Source organism: Coffea arabica, chromosome 2e, assembly GCF_036785885.1.
Source record: "Coffea arabica cultivar ET-39 chromosome 2e, Coffea Arabica ET-39 HiFi, whole genome shotgun sequence".
In the NCBI taxonomy this organism is placed as follows: Eukaryota; Viridiplantae; Streptophyta; class Magnoliopsida; order Gentianales; family Rubiaceae; genus Coffea; species Coffea arabica.
Window position 1 is genome coordinate 65585184 of NC_092313.1, and position 18469 is coordinate 65603652.

The 18469-nt window shown below is 35.7% G+C and overlaps 1 protein-coding gene and 1 non-coding gene across 2 annotated transcripts; one reads left to right on the forward strand and one right to left on the reverse strand.

Annotated features, from left to right (window-relative positions):
- Window positions 1-7947: 7947 nt before the first annotated feature.
- LOC140036411 (uncharacterized) lies at window positions 7948-12114 on the reverse strand. The gene is made up of 5 exons (XM_072077806.1): window positions 11743-12114; window positions 10542-11628; window positions 9211-9365; window positions 8992-9026; window positions 7948-8593 (listed from the first exon to the last, which is right to left on the reverse strand). Exons 1-5 carry the CDS (start codon window positions 12112-12114, stop codon window positions 7948-7950), a joined length of 2295 nt encoding a protein of 764 aa, XP_071933907.1.
- A 541-nt stretch (window positions 12115-12655) lies between these two features.
- On the forward strand, window positions 12656-12762 carry LOC140037436 (small nucleolar RNA R71). The gene has a single exon (XR_011841339.1). It is a non-coding gene; the product is annotated as a small nucleolar RNA R71 (small nucleolar RNA).
- The last annotated feature ends 5707 nt before the right edge of the window (window positions 12763-18469 follow it).

Below are 18469 nucleotides of genomic sequence, written 5' to 3' on the forward strand. Positions count from 1 at the left end.
TTATATACATCACTTTTACTATAATTACAATAATATAATGTATTTATAAATATAAAAATATAGAACATGACCAAACCACATGAAACTCCAACCGAACTGACTCCTTTCCCTAGCTTTGGTATGCAAAAAGTTTTTGATATGAATTTCCAAAATGATTCCACCCGTGACTCGGTATCTTCTACCTACACTTTCCATGATAACAAAAAGTTGTACTTGTGAAAACAGCACATTAAGCAAGGAAGTTTAATTGGAATGAATCATGATTTCTATTGTATGATCGATAGGTATAAACATAAAAAATCTCTATACTAGATCAGTGGCTCCTCAACTTCTGTTTGAGCCATTGTAATATTTAGCAGTGCACCATTGACTCCTATAACCTCATTGTGTTAGGTTGTGGTCTAAAATAGTAAAATAGTACATTTTCTTTTATCGTGAATGTAACAGTGACTTCTTCTTCTTCGGTTTTTTTTTTTTTTTGAGTCGTAACTGTGACTTAAGAGTCACTAATTCACACATCACCACAAAACATAGTGCTAGTGCACAAGTTTAGTACAAAATATTGATGGAATATGAAAAAATTCAATGGCAACTTGTAGGACTTGTGGAGGATGTATAAACTAATATGAAGCAAAGTTGAGGATATACAAACTAGACAAATTCTTAAGTACCCAAAAGGGGAAATGATCGTCTAAAAGTACAAAAATCTGTATTAGTGAGTTGCTCACTTGGCGACTGCAAATTAGTCTTCCGTATTACTGAATTTGACGCTATAGTTGGACTGTCACAGGCAAATCCGATAAACCATACTTAATAAATATTTAACTTATGATTTGAAATGTAGCACCAGCATACCTTCCGAGAGGATATAAAACCGTCTGTCAAACTCATAAATACAAAGCAACCATCACATAAACCTTCGAATGAATTTACAAAAGTTTCAAACATAGAAAATCGCTCATATAATGCTTCATACTAAACTCTTGACATATATACATTACTAGGGTACAAAAACCAGATAGGCTACACTTTTGCAAAATTCAACTCTAGAAATATAGCCCGATCAAAATTAATCTTCCAACCATTCTAGACCTGCTTCTCATCTGCAAGAGGAAATTAATTAGGGTGAGCATCCACTTGTTCAGTAAGTAGCCTAGTCACATCACCATTGGATCGAGCATATTAATATTACATAGAACGTTTTGTAAAATCATTTCACAAAATTCAATCACAATTAGAAAATTACATGCATATTACATATACGATGCATAACTATGCATGAATTCATATTTTATTAATTTTTAATTACAATCTGTGGATCTTTTTCTCTTTTCACTTTGCATTCAGTTAAAGAATATTCCACGGTCACTATTATATCTCGTGACAAGACTATTATATATTATTATTCTTTCCCGTGATAAGGCCATTTATAAGTTAAAAACGTAGTTCCGAATAATTACTACGATCACTACTTTTTCGCGTGATAGGGCCATTTGTCTACTATTATATCCCGTGGAAGGGCTGTACCGGTATTTAAATGTAGCAATTCTAGATTCTTTTCCTGTCCCTTATTTATTCAAGCAAGTCTAATGATATTCGAAATATTGCATAACAATCGCATTTGAAACATATAGTACAATTATTCATAAGCACATAGTCATCGAACAATTACATATGCTCAATCCAATTTAATATAACAAAATATATTCTTGCATAACAAGTAGCAAGTAAAGCCTTTTATGAATACATTTAAAAACCATAGAGATATGAAAGAACCACTTACTCCTTAGTCAAGATAAATTGGAATTTGTGTATAGTGTCACTCAAATTCTTCTTTATCCTTCCCCTAAAATAGTAAAATCAAAATATTAATTATCTGTTTGAAACTCCTAGTAGTAATCTAGAACGTAAATCATCTCAACAGTTATGCCAATATACTTGAGTCGCCTATAGAGTTGCACTGCTATCTATCATTTTCAGCATGGACAAAGTTCCATTAAACATGCATAACATGGGTTGTATACTTCGGAAAATTCAAAATTTCAATCCGTTAAAAACTAGAATCAAGGCTCTAACTATTTTTAGAAGGAACCACCGAGAGATTCAGATCATAAACTTATCTAAATTCAGTCACAATTCGGTACACTTTCAAGTTCCTATGTTGTGCAAGTGGAAATTTCAACAAATGCAGTCATTAGTTAAACACATATAACTCAGGTTATATATGTCAAATTACTGCAAAATTGGTGGCTTTAGAACCGACACTAAAAATGCTAAACATGACGGGTTTTTACTTTAAGTGCAAGTTTAATTCCGAATTTACACCCGTTGGACTGCAAGTATACAGGTCGCAATTGTAGTACAAGATGTGTATCGGGTCGATCCCACGAGGAGCAATTAAAACAATTATTAGATACTAATTTACTCTATTATTTAGACTTACAATTAATTTGAGCAGAAATTTCAGAATGTAATTCAACTACAAAAATTCTTAACTAGATAAATGCAATTTCACAAAAGGAATAGAATGAATAACAATCAACTCATATCATTTGGCCATAAGCTTCATCTACTCCCTAGATAAAGGAAATTAGCTACTCATGAATGATAAAACACTCATAACTTCATTAATGTAAATCATCATGAATTACAAATACAAACAGAGTAAAGAAAGTCTTAGCCAAGATATGGTGAAGCCTTCCAAAAATCTCCTTTGTCTTGAACTTAGATGATTACAAGATGAAATCCCAATTGCCCCTTGCAAGTCCTAGGTAGAGAGAATATGATTTTCTGTAAGAAGCTAAGCTACGAATGGATCCCAGACCTCTCCCCATATTTCTGCATAAAAGGTGGTAGAAATTCCATTCCTCTCACTTCATAATTTCCTCCACTCAGATTTTGTAAAAAGAAGTCAAAGATATGATGTTTCCTTTTGTCCACACTCATTTGGTCTTCTCTTTTATTGCAGAAGCATGTGCACCGAATTCCCTTGCATCTTATAGCTGGAAAGTGGTATGAACACAAGAGAATTGACTGAGTCAAATTGCAGAATTTCGGCTATAAAACGCGCCTACACAAAACGCGGCATAACTCGCGTTTTGTCTACTCGCGTTTTCACTCTGGCCTTATTTCAACTGCAATTTTCTCCATGATGCAGGCCGAACTAGCTTTTGTACAAAACACAAAAGTTGTAGCCCTTTGAGTTAGCTTTCCAATGCTTCAAGAATCATCCAAATCGGAGCTTTGTACCCTGAGATATGATCGAAATACTGTCACCTGTTCAAACCTCTGTTTTAACTTCCGACCACAGAATGCAGCTTCTGTATTCCAACGTTTTGCCCATGAAGATGGCAGAAATGGATTTCGATGTCTTCATACGAATTGTAGGTCTCTTTCTTAGCTTTAAAATGGTATAAAGATCACCTCAATCCGATAAGTGTAGCTCCAGATATGGTCAAAATACTGAAGAGTGTCAAAACTGACTTGAAGTGCAATTCTTCATTTGAACGTTTTTCACTTCATTTTTCTTTTCACCACTTAATTTCATCACCAAATCTCTATTTTTCACCTCATTTGCCATCCTTTGGTGATTGAGTCATCATTCCTGCATAAAAATGAAGGTTTTACCATTAAAATCACTAAAAATGCAATATTATCCACTTTTACCAAAAATATATAATTTTACCAAAAACCTCTTTATTTTATTTATAAAACTAAATAATCAACTCAAAATTAACTAATAAAATGCACTTAAAAATACGTAAAATAAACTCTTATCAAATACCCCCACACTTGAATCATTGCTTGTCCTCAAGCAATATAAAATTCTAACCATCAATGATCCAAAAAAATTGAAAATAAACATATGTAGTATTTCAACTCCATTTCCTTGAATCAAGGTAAATAACTCTTATGTGATCTTTCCATTAAGTTCAAGTACTCATAATATCAAGCAAAGAAGAGCCAAGTATACCATAATTTTACCAATTCAACTCAACTTCTTATTTTTATCCAATTTCGCAAGCAAGCAACTCCTATAGTCAATAAAAATGCTAACTAATCTCATGATCAACTTCTTATTTTTCTTAAAGAGGGATTTAATTAATTTTTTTATTTATTTATTTATTTATTTATTTATTTTTTTATATTTTAAGGGTTAAATATTACTTAAGTTGTGAAAAATGCCTTTTGACGCGAAGATCAACATTTTTAGATGCAGATCCCCGGTTACTCAACATTTCACATACTCAAGTTGCTTTGCATACTCTTAATTCAAGTACCTTTTTACGCGAATGTCGACATTTGTAGATGCCAACCCCCGGTTACTCGGTATGAGAATCATTGGAGTCGAACAACCCTTTTTTTTTTTCAATATATATATATATAATAAAATTCCCTCTAAGAGTAATCATGAGAAGAGTATGACACTTATTAACCATATTAATTTCTTATCTTATAAAATTAGATAAAAAGAAGAATTTTCATCAAATATACAAAATGTAGGCATAATTTTCTCCATTTTACTAGATATACTTTCCTATAGATGTAAAAATTATAATCACATAAAAATCATTTCCAAATTTCATGAGAAAAGAAGTATCAAAACCGCATATATTTATTTTAAAAGGATAAGTGACAACATTTTATTTATTTATTATAGTTAATAACATATATGTGTATAAGGTTTTGGAAAAATTTTGACAGAATCTCCCCTTAAAAGTGGACTAAAACTCCCTGCCAGCAACCACAAGAAACACCATTTAAGCACAAGAATTATATCAAACACAACTAAAACCACAAGTATCACACATATTTCTCCCCCCACACTTAAATTACACATTGTCCTCAATGTGTAGGAAAGAAATGAAACAAAAGAAGAAAAGAAAAGAAAGAAGTACTCCCCAAGTCAATGGCTGAGATCCTTATCAGCCACTAATCACGAACCACTGTCAAAATACAAGTACCTACCACATAGAAAACAGAAAAATAAAATGAAGTTAAACATCTTAAGTTCCACAAGTTAAGATAATTAGGCAAGCAAGTTCATCAACTAAAGATAGCTTCTGCAGTGTGCCAAGTCAGTCATCCCCCTCAGCATCATCGTCATCCTGTGCATCACGATTGGGCGGTGGATGAATGCCCAAATGATCTTCAATTCGGCTTAGACGATTCCTAACGTCAGCGAACTGGAATGCAAAGTCCTCCATATGATCAAAAAGTCGCTGCCAATTAGTTTGTGGTGGAGGAGGAGGTGGTGCTGCAGTAGAAGGTCCAGCTTCATCCCGACCATGTCTAGCCTTTTGTCTCCGCTCCTGAACAGGGCGTGGAATGTCTCCCGTGCCAATACCAAGGCGGCGAAGAGTAGTGATAGTCATCTCAGCACGTGGTGGAACATACTCCCGCCGCATGCCTTCCAAGGGAACCTCAAAACGGGGAAAGATTAAAGTCAGTAGACGAGGAAATGATAGTTTGAAGGAAGTTGTCTTACGCCTCGCCGTAGACCTAATGTGGCTGATGATGATGTTAGGCAATGAAATCCGAGCATATGGAGATGTCCGGTTATGGAACATGTAATCCAAGAAGTAGATATCGCTCTTGCGGACCTCCGTGTGCCCCGTCTTCTTTGGGATGACATTGTGAGCCATCATGTAAATGATAAGACGATGACGAGGTTCGAATACATTCGCCAATATAGTCTCCTTTCTGGTAGAGCGAAAAGGTTGGTACTCGAGACCAAACCTAGCCATGGCCAATGAGGGATCCCACCTCCTATTCGGGGGAACAAACTCCTTCTTCAAGTCTACTGGACGTCCGTCATCCATACACCCCAAAATAGCAGCCAAATCTTGCCGTGACAAGGTGATTCGTCTTCCACGCACCCAGGACTCAACTATTTCTCCACTATGGCGCGCCTTACTTTCAATGTTGGCGTAAAACTCGCGCACCAAGTCTGGGTAGTAATGGTTTGGAAGGGTGAGAATAGGAGCCCATCCTAGCTGAGCAAAAGCCTCTGAGATGTTGTACATCATCTCAACTGTTGGATTCACATGCATCTCAAACAGGAACTCCAAATTAGCACGCTCCTCATGCCATTCTTGATTCCTGCGAGTATTGAACCTAGCACTGTCAAAAATCGATCTACCCGCTTCACGGGAGGTGCCCTCACCAGGTCGACGGTTAACTGGTGGAGGAGAAGGTGAATTCTCCTCTTCAGTCACCTCCATCTCTTCATTAACCTCCCTCTCCTCACTACTAGAGGATGAAAGTACCGCTCTTCTTCCCCTTGGCATAGTACCTAAAAAATATTTCAATTATCCACATGTACTACAACTCATTATTTGGCAACAAAAGTTCAGCATTAATCCAAATAACCTCAAATACAATTGCTCAAGTTCTAATCATTCAATGATCGTACAAGACATATTTTATGCCTAAAGTTGCCCAAAATCACCAAATTACACAAGATATGTATCAATTATAATTTAATTAGTGAAAATAGGAACAATTATGATTATAACTATTTAGAATTAACAATAATAATATGCTTTTAGCTATAATCATGTTTAGGCAAAAATTAAACTAATTAACTCCCCAAATCAACCAAATTACTCACTATACACAATGCACATGCTTAAACATCATCAACTAACCATTTTTAACCATAATTTAACATCACCAATGGCTCGAAAACATCCTAGTTCCTTTTTCCAATTTCATCTAAATATAGCAATTGTGAATTTTAAAGTACTTGAAAACCAATAAATTGCTACATTTAAACATTTAAACATGCTTAAACAATCATAATAATCATGAATAAAATCAAAAATAGCCATGAACCTCATCAAATTTTCGAAATTAAAAGATGTCAGATAGCTCAGGATAAAAAATATGAACTTCTAAAATCAAAAGATTTGATGAAGAAACTTACCTCAATCACATAGAAGGATGTTTGGTGATGCTAAAAATGCAAAAAGCCCTATGAAACAACCTCCAATTGACCTCCAATTGAAGAAATTAGAGTTTAAGAACCCTAACCTTCAATCCCTCAAAAACCTGATTTTAGGTGTTTTTCTTGGATTTTAATCGGTTAAAAAGGTTGTATGAAGCTCAAAAGGTGTTGGGGTGATGATTTCTAGCAAGATTATGGAGTATAAATGAAAATTTGTGAGTTGGGTAGAAGGAAGAGGGAAAAACGCGGCTGGAAAAATTGGAGAAGTGAAGAAGAAAGGCTGAAATCGCGTTTCTGAAGGCTATATTCAGACACGGAAAACGCGACTAAAAACGCGCCTTCAACTCGCGTTTTTGAAGTCGCGTTTCCTGCACAAATCTTGCAGGAATGAAAACGCGACTGTGATGGAAAACGCGACTTAGAGTCGCGTTTCTGAAGTCGCGTTTTTGAGTCTTGATCCAGGCTTGAAAACGCGACTTCCATTAAAACGCGACTTTGGGTCGCGTTTTGAAGGCGCGTTTTCTGTTCTGCAGGTGCAGAATTGAAAACGCGATTCCTAGAAACGCGACTTGTAGTCGCGTTTGCTTTGAAAACGCGTTTTCTGCTTCGATTTTTAGCAGAATTTCAACTTTTGAAAAATTACAAAAGGTACCCCAATGACTCAAAATGCATCATAGATCATTTGTTTGCCAATTTTAATGGCTGGAACAAATGTAAAACATTAAAAACATGCATTTTACCCCTTTATAATGAATCAAAAACACCTTTAACGCAAATCGAGGGGTTGAGTTGTTTGATCAAAGTTCGCCTTTTTTGTACTCAATTGGTCATCCTTGCCTTCAATTGCCAACCCTACATTACAAAAACAACAATTTAGCTAAAACATTGATTCAAACCACAAAATCACACCAAGTTAACAAATATAACCTAAATATTGGGTTGCCTCCCAATTAGCGCTTTTGTTTATAGTCGTTGGCTCGACTCACACATTCAGTTTCTTAAATTGAAGAAGAGTCGCCCAAAAGACATATGAGTCCTTTGGGTACGATTTCACCTGCCAAGTAAGGTTTCAATCGTTGTCCATTGACCTTAAACCTTTCATTTCTTGAATTTGCCACTTCAACCGCTCCATAGGGAAATACTTGAGTGACTTCAAATGGTCCAGACCACCTTGACTTCAATTTTCCTGGAAATAACCTCAGGCGTGAATTGAATAAAAGCACTTTTTGCCCTACCTGAAATTGTTTAGGAATAATGTGCTTGTCATGCCAATATTTGATCTTTTCTTTGTAAATTTTGGCATTTTCATATGCATGTAACCGGTGTTCCTCCAATTCACTCAGCTCAAGTAATCTCCTTCCACCTGCAAGATTAAAATCTATATTAATTGCTTTAATAGCCCAATAAGCTTTATGTTCAATCTCTACAGGTAAGTGACAAGCTTTTCCATAGACTAAACGATACGGCGACATCCCTAAGGGAGTCTTAAATGCCGTTCGGTAAGCCCATAGTGTGTCATCTAGCTTTGTAGCCCAATCCTTGCGTGATTTATTCACAGTTTTCTCCAAAATGAGCTTTATCTCACGATTAGCTAGCTCCGCTTGTCCATTGGCTTGAGGATGGTACGGGAGTGATGTCTTGTGCCTACAACCATATTTAAACAATAAGGAATCCAGTTGTTTGTTACAAAAATGTTTTCCTTCATCACTTATTATGGCCTTAGGTATGCCAAATCTACAAAAAATGTTCTTTTTAAGGAATCGGAGTACAACCTTAGAGTCATTAGTAGGTGAAGCGATTGCTTCTACCCATTTAGAAACATAATCCACTGCTACTAAGATGTACTTATTATTAAAAGAGCTTGGAAATGGTCCCATAAAGTCTATACCCCATATATCAAATAATTCAACTTCTAAGAAGGTAGTTAGGGGCATTTCATTCTTTCGAGATATATTTCCAGTTCTTTGGCATGCATCACAACTTTTAACATATTCCCGAACATCTCGATACATAGTTGGCCAATAAAACCCTGATTGCCATACCTTTGCCACAGTTTTTGAGGTGCTAAAATGTCCACCTGTTTCAAGGTTATGACAATGATATAAAATATTATGTACCTCGTTTTCGGGAATACATCTACGTACCATACCATCGGCACAATGTTTATACAGCAATGGTTCCTCCCAAAAGTAACTTTTGACATCATGTAAGAATTTCTTCTTTTGATGGTAATTAATTCCCTTTGGAATCTCTCCACTTACCAAAAAATTAGCAATATCAGCATACCATGGAGAATTGATAATTGCTAGGACAAACTCATCCGGGAAATTCTCTTGAATAGGAACTTGATCCTTGACTGGAATATATTCTAGGCGTGATAGATGATCCGCTACTAGATTCTCTGTTCCCTTTTTGTCTTTTATTTCCACATCAAATTCCTGCAATAAAAGAATCCACCGAATTAGTCTTGGTTTTGCATCTTTTTTATGTAACAAATATTTAAGAGCCGCATGGTCCGTATATATAATAACTTTAGATCCTACTAGATAAGATCTAAATTTATCCAAAGCAAATATCACTGCCAATAGCTCTTTTTCTGTGGTTGCATAATTGAGTTGTGCTTCATTTAGCAACTTGCTAGCATAGTAAATGACGTGCAACCGTCCTTCTTTCTTTTGTCCCAAAACTGCTCCAACCGCATAATCACTTGCATCACACATCAATTCAAATGGTAGTGACCAATCAGGCGAAGTTATAATTGGGGCCGAAATCAATTCCTTCTTCAACCTTTCAAATGCAACCAAACAATTGTCATCAAATTGAAAAGGAGTATCTTTACATAATAAATCACATAATGGCTTTACTATTTTAGAAAAATCTTTAATAAAACGTCTATAAAAGCCAGCATGTCCTAAAAAACTCCTTATCCCCTTGACATTGCTTGGGGGTGGCAATTTTTCGATGACTTCTATTTTGGCTTGATCCACCTCAATTCCCTTGGAGGAAATCTTGTGTCCTAAAACAATTCCTTCTTTTACCATAAAATGACATTTCTCCCAATTCAGTACAAGATTTGTTTCCTCGCATCTCTGCAAAATCAATTCCAAATTATGAAGACACTGATCAAAAGATGAACCATACACAGAAAAATCATCCATAAATATCTCCATAATTTTCTCAATATAATCAGAAAAAATAGCCATCATGCATCGTTGAAAAGTTGCGGGAGCATTGCATAACCCAAATGGCATTCTTCTAAAGGCAAAAGTGCCATAAGGACATGTAAATGTGGTCTTCTCTTGATCCTCTGGAGCTATAGCTATTTGATTATATCCTGAAAAACCATCAAGAAAACAGTAAAATTCATATCCGGCTATTCGCTCCAATAATTGATCAAGAAATGGTAGGGGAAAATGATCTTTTCTTGTTACCGTATTTAACTTACGATAATCGATACACACTCTCCACCCTACCACAAGTCTAGATGGAATTAATTCATCATTTTTACCCACGATTGTAGTCATTCCACCTTTCTTTGGTACCACATGAATTGGACTAATCCAAACACTATCGGAGATAGGAAAAACTATACCTGCGTCAAGCCATTTAAGAATTTCATTTCTTACCACCTCTTTCATGTTTGGATTGAGTCTTCTTTGTGTTTCCACCACTGGTTTGCAACCGTTCTCCAATAAAATTCGATGCATGCATATAGAAGGACTTATACCTTTAATGTCTGAAATTGTCCATCCAATTGCCTTCTTACGCCTTCTTAGAACTCTTAACAACTTTGCACACTGTTCATCATCAAGGTCAGCACTAACAATTACAGGTAAAGTTTTATTTTCTCCAAGAAATTCATACCTTAGATGAGTCGGAAGTGGCTTGAGCTCTAACTTTGGAGGTTCAATTTCTGAAGGTTGTGAAAACCCTTTTCCTTGGCCAAGACTTTCATACAAATTACCCCTTTTATAAGGTGCTTGAAAATCCAAGTATTTGGCCAATTCTTCAATTTCTTCACAAACATCTTCTTGCTTACCTAAACTCATTAAACAATACTCAAGAGGATCTAAGTCAAAGTTGACTTGACTCATCTCTTGGGTTAGTTTATCAATTGTGCCAATAGAATAAGCATGATCGGTAAAAGAAGGGTATTTTTCCATTTCATTCAAATTAAATTCTACCTCTTCTTCACCTACTTGAAACTTAAGCTTGCCATTTTTTACATCAATAATAGTACCTGCAGTAGCTAGAAATGGTCTACCTAGAATAATTGGCATAGATATATCTTCTTCCATATCTAATACCACAAAATCCACTGGAATGATAAATTTTTGAACTTTTATCAATACATTCTCCAACACTCCCAATGGATATCTAATAGACCGATCCGCTAGTTGCAAAGTGATATTAGTGCGTTTAAGCTCATGCAAACCCAATTGTCTAGCCACCGTTAAAGGTATTAATGATACACTAGCACCAAGATCACACAATGCCTTAGAAAAATCAACGTTACCTATGGTGCAAGGTATAGAAAAACTCCCCGGATCCTTCAACTTCGGTGGTAGCTTATTTTGAATAATTGCACTACATTCCTCCGTTAATGCTATTGTTTCGCAGTCTTCCAACTTTCTTTTTCTAGTCATGATTTCCTTGAGAAATTTCGCATAAGATGGAATCTGCAAAATAGCATCGGCAAAAGGAATGTTAATGTGCAATTGTTTGAAAAGTTTAACAAATTTTTCAAAATCTTTATCAAACTTATTTTGCTTTAATCTTTGTGGAAATGGAACCGCAGGGGGTATTGGAATGGTAGTGGAAGATGATGGTTGCTTTTCTCTTGGATTCTCCCGACTATTTTCCTCCACAATCGCCTCTTGGTTCCTCTGCTTTTCTTCTTGTTTTTCATTCTCATCTTTCTCAACTTCCTTCACTGGAGGATCTTCTAATTGTCTACCACTACGAAGAGTAATGGCTTTCACATGCTCCTTAGGATTGACCTCTGTTTTGCTAGGTAATTCTCCTTGATTTCGATTATTCAAAGAACTAGCAATTTGACCAATTTGGACCTCTACATTCCTGTACATTGTAGTGAGTTGGTCCAACCTTCCTTCTACTCGCTCAAATCTGTCCGAGGTAACTTTTGCAAGCTTTTCCACTGCCATCTCCCAACCAGGTTTAGTTTCAGCTTGTTGTTGCCTTGATTGAAATCCCGGTGGATTGGTTGGCCTTGGTTGATTTCCTTGATCCTTCCATCCAAAGTTTGGATGATTTCTCCACCCCGGATTGTAAGTATTCGAGTAGGGGTTATTTTGAGCATTACGATTGTAATTATTGACGAATTGTACCTGTTCAGAATCAACACACTCATTACTATCATGTTCACCTCCACATATAGAACAACATGCTACATGTGCATTAGATGAACTTGGACCAACTCCACCTTGTCTACTTAGCAATTTCATCACATTATTCATTTGAGCACTCAACATATTGAGAGTGTCCATTTCGATCATACCTGCGTGACGTCTTGTATTACCTCTCTCATTGGCCCATTGGTAGTTATTTGCTGCCATTTCTTCTATCAAATTATGAGCCTCTTGGGGTGATTTACCCATTAAAGCTCCACCTGCAGCTGCATCGATCATAGTTTTAGTAGAAAAAACTAAACCATTATAGAAGGTTTGTATGATTAACCATTCCGGCAGTCCATGATGTGGACATTTCCGAAGCAAATCTCTAAACCTTTCCCATGCCTCATATAATGATTCTCCTTCCAATTGGCTAAAACTAGTGATATCCATTCTAAACTTAGCAGTCTTACCTGGTGGAAAATACTTATTTAAGAATGCTCTTGATAGTTCATCCCATCCAGTGAAAGTATTAGGAGCATGAGAGTGTAGCCAAAGTTTGGCCTTATCTCTCAATGAAAATGGGAACAATCTTAGCCTTATGGCATCATCACTAACTCCATTCATTTTAATTGTATCACAAATTTCCAAGAATGTAGCTAAGTGTGTATTAGGATCTTCTACTGCATTACCTCCAAATTGAGATTGTTGAACCATTTGGATAAGTGATGGTTTAATCTCAAAATTGTTAGCATTTACCGTAGGCCTTACTATGCTTGTTTGAGATCCTTGTGTTCCCGGTAGAGTATAATCTCGTAGAACTCGCCTATTTGGGTCATTTTCGGCCATCTCTTCCGCAAATGGTAGTTCTATCAAAATTTCCTCTATCGGTTGCCAAATCTCTTGTTCCTCTTGCTGTTGTGTGTGCCTCCTTTGTCTATGTAGTGTCCTCTCAATTTCTGGATTGAAAGGTGCGACTTCTCGAGACTCCCGGTGCATACACTACAAACAGAAATAAGGGATATTATGCAACTTCAATGGTAAAAAAAAAACTGATTACAATACAAGATTAAATATAATCTAAAAAATAAAGCTGTCTAAATTAATAAAGATGATTAGGCTCTAATATTGCCGCTCCCCGGCAACGGCGCCAAAAACTTGACGGGTTTTTACTTTAAGTGCAAGTTTAATTCCGAATTTACACCCGTTGGACTGCAAGTATACAGGTCGCAATTGTAGTACAAGATGTGTATCGGGTCGATCCCACGAGGAGCAATTAAAACAATTATTAGATACTAATTTACTCTATTATTTAGACTTACAATTAATTTGAGCAGAAATTTCAGAATGTAATTCAACTACAAAAATTCTTAACTAGATAAATGCAATTTCACAAAAGGAATAGAATTCACTAAATATTAAGATCTAGGGATGTAGATTCCACTTATGACACAAAAGATCTAAAATGAATTAATTCAACACTTGTTACTGCTCTTGTTTAACCAAGGATTCATTTCCAGAAATACCAAAATCACATTCTCATGATAATAATGGGTTAAAACAGATTAGTTTTTCCTAATCTCTTGGTAAATACTAAATCTGTTCTTATTCACACATGAAATGCAGATTTCATCCACTTGAATGTATTTCTATTCTCATGAATATACTACTCAAGCTCTACTTATGTCATTCCATTATTTTTACCATTTCTCAATGAGTAAAAACAACTATAAACCTGCTATTGGTGATCAAGCAACAACAAGTAATCCAACATACACAAGTAGATGAGTTAATACAAGACATAACAAGAATGAATAACAATCAACTCATATCATTTGGCCATAAGCTTCATCTACTCCCTAGATAAAGGAAATTAGCTACTCATGAATGATAAAACACTCATAACTTCATTAATGTAAATCATCATGAATTACAAATACAAACAGAGTAAAGAAAGTCTTAGCCAAGATATGGTGAAGCCTTCCAAAAATCTCCTTTGTCTTGAACTTAGATGATTACAAGATGAAATCCCAATTGCCCCTTGCAAGTCCTAGGTAGAGAGAATATGATTTTCTGTAAGAAGCTAAGCTACGAATGGATCCCAGACCTCTCCCCATATTTCTGCATAAAAGGTGGTAGAAATTCCATTCCTCTCACTTCATAATTTCCTCCACTCAGATTTTGTAAAAAGAAGTCAAAGATATGATGTTTCCTTTTGTCCACACTCATTTGGTCTTCTCTTTTATTGCAGAAGCATGTGCACCGAATTCCCTTGCATCTTATAGCTGGAAAGTGGTATGAACACAAGAGAATTGACTGAGTCAAATTGCAGAATTTCGGCTATAAAACGCGCCTACACAAAACGCGGCATAACTCGCGTTTTGTCTACTCGCGTTTTCACTCTGGCCTTATTTCAACTGCAATTTTCTCCATGATGCAAGCCGAACTAGCTTTTGTACAAAACACAAAAGTTGTAGCCCTTTGAGTTAGCTTTCCAATGCTTCAAGAATCATCCAAATCGGAGCTTTGTACCATGAGATATGATCGAAATACTGTCACCTGTTCAAACCTCTGTTTTAACTTCCGACCACAGAATGCAGCTTCTGTATTCCAACGTTTTGCCCATGAAGATGGCAGAAATGGATTTCGATGTCTTCATACGAATTGTAGGTCTATTTCTTAGCTTTAAAATGGTATAAAGATCACCTCAATCCGATAAGTGTAGCTCCAGATATGGTCAAAATACTGAAGAGTGTCAAAACTGACTTGAAGTGCAATTCTTCATTTGAACGTTTTTCACTTCATTTTTCTTTTCACCACTTAATTTCATCACCAAATCTCTATTTTTCACCTCATTTGCCATCCTTTGGTGATTGAGTCATCATTCCTGCATAAAAATGAAGGTTTTACCATTAAAATCACTAAAAATGCAATATTATCCACTTTTACCAAAAATATATAATTTTACCAAAAACCTCTTTATTTTATTTATAAAACTAAATAATCAACTCAAAATTAACTAATAAAATGCACTTAAAAATACGTAAAATAAACTCTTATCAAAACAAATCCAGAAGGAATCATTTACTGAATCAATCAATAGAGGGCCCTAAGTTGGACCACAAGTCAGCGCAAATTCCAGTCTCTAGCTGCGCAGGTCTTGATTTTCAGCAAATTTTGTAAATTTTCTGGTATTAATAGACAACGAATCAGAGCTTGGATTTTATATTGTTGAACTATCTCTGAATCTAGTTTCTAACAGAATTGTACTTCATCCAATTTCAATATTTTCATATCAAGTTATGGCCAACTTACTAAAGCTGCGCAAAGGTGACTGTTAACCTTGAGGTTAGTTAGAACTCAAGGTTTCTTGGCCATTAACATTTAAAATCTCTTCAGTTTCATGCATATACCCACATCAAATGCTTGGTTTCAAGTTAATAACAACATATGCAAAAAATCATAGCCATAAAATTGGTTTATAGTTGTCCAGCTTCAATTTTCCCAACTAGTAGTTATCAACTCAACTTTGGTTCATAAAGATCACCAAATCCTATTAAGTTCCACTAATAAAATTCAATTCTACACATTAGTTACCTCAAACCAAGTGAACTCTGGTGGATTTGGACCCCTAGTTGCTCCCCCAGAGTTGTTATGTTCTTCCCTCCATTTCTTTCTACAAAATGAGAGCACAAAGTCGATACATAGGAGCTCCAAGTGGTAGAGAAGATATATATATCAAGGCAATTTGTTAGGTTTCGTGCCTTTATTTACATACTAAGTGCTCTTTTCCATTTCTCGAATGAATATGAGACATAATTCTTTACTCATGAATCTAATAAGAAATTTTCAGCCTTTTTTATGCAAAAAAACTGTGCTGCTGTTTGGATACAATATGAAAGAAGTGATTGCACATTTTAGCTAGTTAAATTGTAAGTATATTTTACAAACTGCATGGCTTGGAGGAATTCATATGGCTGAAAAAGAAAAAGAAATATTGCATTATACACTAATTGTATACTAAAGAGAGTGCGGATATGGTAGATTTTCGTCAAGAAATCAAAAGTTTAATCATTTGAAACATTGAATGCAAATTATTTACTTATCAACCCTGTTGCACCACAGTGAAGGCCCAAAGATCAAGTCATGAAATTGTGCGAGTCTCTATTCATGTGCGCGGAGCTGGATTTCTATCCCATTCTACACCATTTCTTTGATTCAGTTCCTACAGTGTTGGAAGTTTTTCTCCCTCGTGTTAGCATTCATATCAACGACTAGTTTTGGGCCCGTGCATTTGCACGGGATGATGTTGAAATTGATCTTCTATAGCATTCTATGTGAAAATTGATCTTCTGTATAATTCTATTCTATTATGTTTGTTAAATTAGAGATCAAAACTAAGTATCTTCTAAGATTACTGTTAACATAAACTAAGGAGAAAGCATAAAATTTTCATTAACCAATAAGGAGTTTGGATAAAGAGAGAGAACTTGATTTGCATAATAGTAAAGTATAACTGTATAAGGGCTTGCTAGATCAGTGCAAGAATTGCAAACATTTACACTGTAGCAGTCAATATATATTTTAACTGGGTTAATTTCACTTTATCCTCTCGAACTATACGCGGTATCCCATTTTGGTCCTTAAATTTCAAAATCGGACACTTTACTCCCTAAACTTTCAAAATCATACCACTTAAGCCAAAATATTGATGGAATCCAAAAAACTAATGGTTTGGATCGAGAGTGTGGGCCACATGTGCCCTTGTGCAAGGGCATTATAGGAAATTCAAGGAAAATGTCTCAAAAAAAACGAAAATGGGAAGGAAATTAGGGATATCATCAAGGACGGAAACTTTCCCTCTACTTAACCTATACGTGTGGGTCATTGATTTAAGAGTTACCCGATCAAAGTCATAAACCCGATCCAAGACATAAAAAATCTAGGATCGTCTTTCTCAAACAGAACATTTTTCTCTCTTGCATTGTTGCAGTAGAAGAATGAAGAGGAAAAAGGCCTATGAACTTCGTTCAGCAAAAACCCTTAGGGATGGGAAAAAAGGAATTGCAATTGTGGAAAAAAAGCACTACCGATACACATCATGGACAAGCATAAACCCTGACAGAACATTTTATCGATGTGCCAAGTAGGGGGTACGGTCAATTGGGGTTAACCTTGTACTATCCTTTGAGTTTTTTTAATAGGTTTAGTGTTTCAAATAGTTTCTAATGTTTGATTAGGAAATTGGAGGCTGTTGATATTAAGATTGGGTTGATCCTAAAATGAGTCAACGGGTAAAGGAGATAATACCTAGCCTATTGAGATCGATGAACAAGATGGAAGCTGAGATAGCCGGCTTGAAAGAGAACTCAAGGTGGCCGCAAGGAAAAGCGAGGGAGGCTGAAGATGTACATCATCTTCCAGTGGGTATACATTGAAGTGTGGTTTCTACTGGCAAAACTTGAAGTAAAAAATGACCACAGACATTGAGAAGAAGAAGCATTATGATATATGAAGTAGTTTGTTTAGGATAAATCTAAGGTTAGTAGACTATGTATTAACATATTTTAAAAGAATGAACTCAGGTAGTGTTGCTGTAATGTTTTGCCTTGTTTTGTTGTATGATTTGCTGCAAAGCTGTTTACTCGGATGAAATGTAATTTTGCTATCACATATAAGATTATGAGGTTAGTTTCTAAGTGGGCTTTGATTGACTGGAATCTTGTGTGAAATAGCCAAAAAATGTGATAGTAGTAATAATGAGCAACTGATATTTGAACTGGATTAAGCCAACTGTGATAACATATCATTCTGAGAAGAAAAAGACATGTTCAACGTTTACCCAAGCTATAACAGCAAACAAAACAAATACTAGTAGACTAGTTCATCCAAAAACAAAAATAGCAGAACCTTTTTTTGACCACAAAACTAATTCAACACAAGACATTTAGTGGTCCTAAATGAACAAAAAGACCCACCACATGACTTTTTGGCACCAGAACTTCGATTTCACAACTTACCAAATTCATTCCCTTCTCCATGGAGCTGCACATTCCCAATTCCACCTAAATGCATGTTATGGCCCGCAGCAGCTTGTAGAGTAGATACGTTAAAACAGATATTGCCATTCCACATGAAAGGTGCTGGTTGAATTAATGGTTCCACTTTA

Excerpts from the sequence above, each read along its gene's own strand:
- LOC140036411 (XM_072077806.1), bottom strand. The coding sequence starts at position 12,114 with ATGGCAGTGGAAAAGCTTGCAAAAGTTACCTCGGACAGATTTGAGCGA. Across the intron at positions 11,629-11,742 it reads CCATTCCAATACCCCCTGCG|ATTCCATCTTATGCGAAATT; the intron begins GTTCCATTTCCA and ends GCTATTTTGCAG. Across the intron at positions 8,594-8,991 it reads CCTCAAAAACTGTGGCAAAG|GCACAAGACATCACTCCCGT; the intron begins GTATGGCAATCA and ends ATATGGTTGTAG.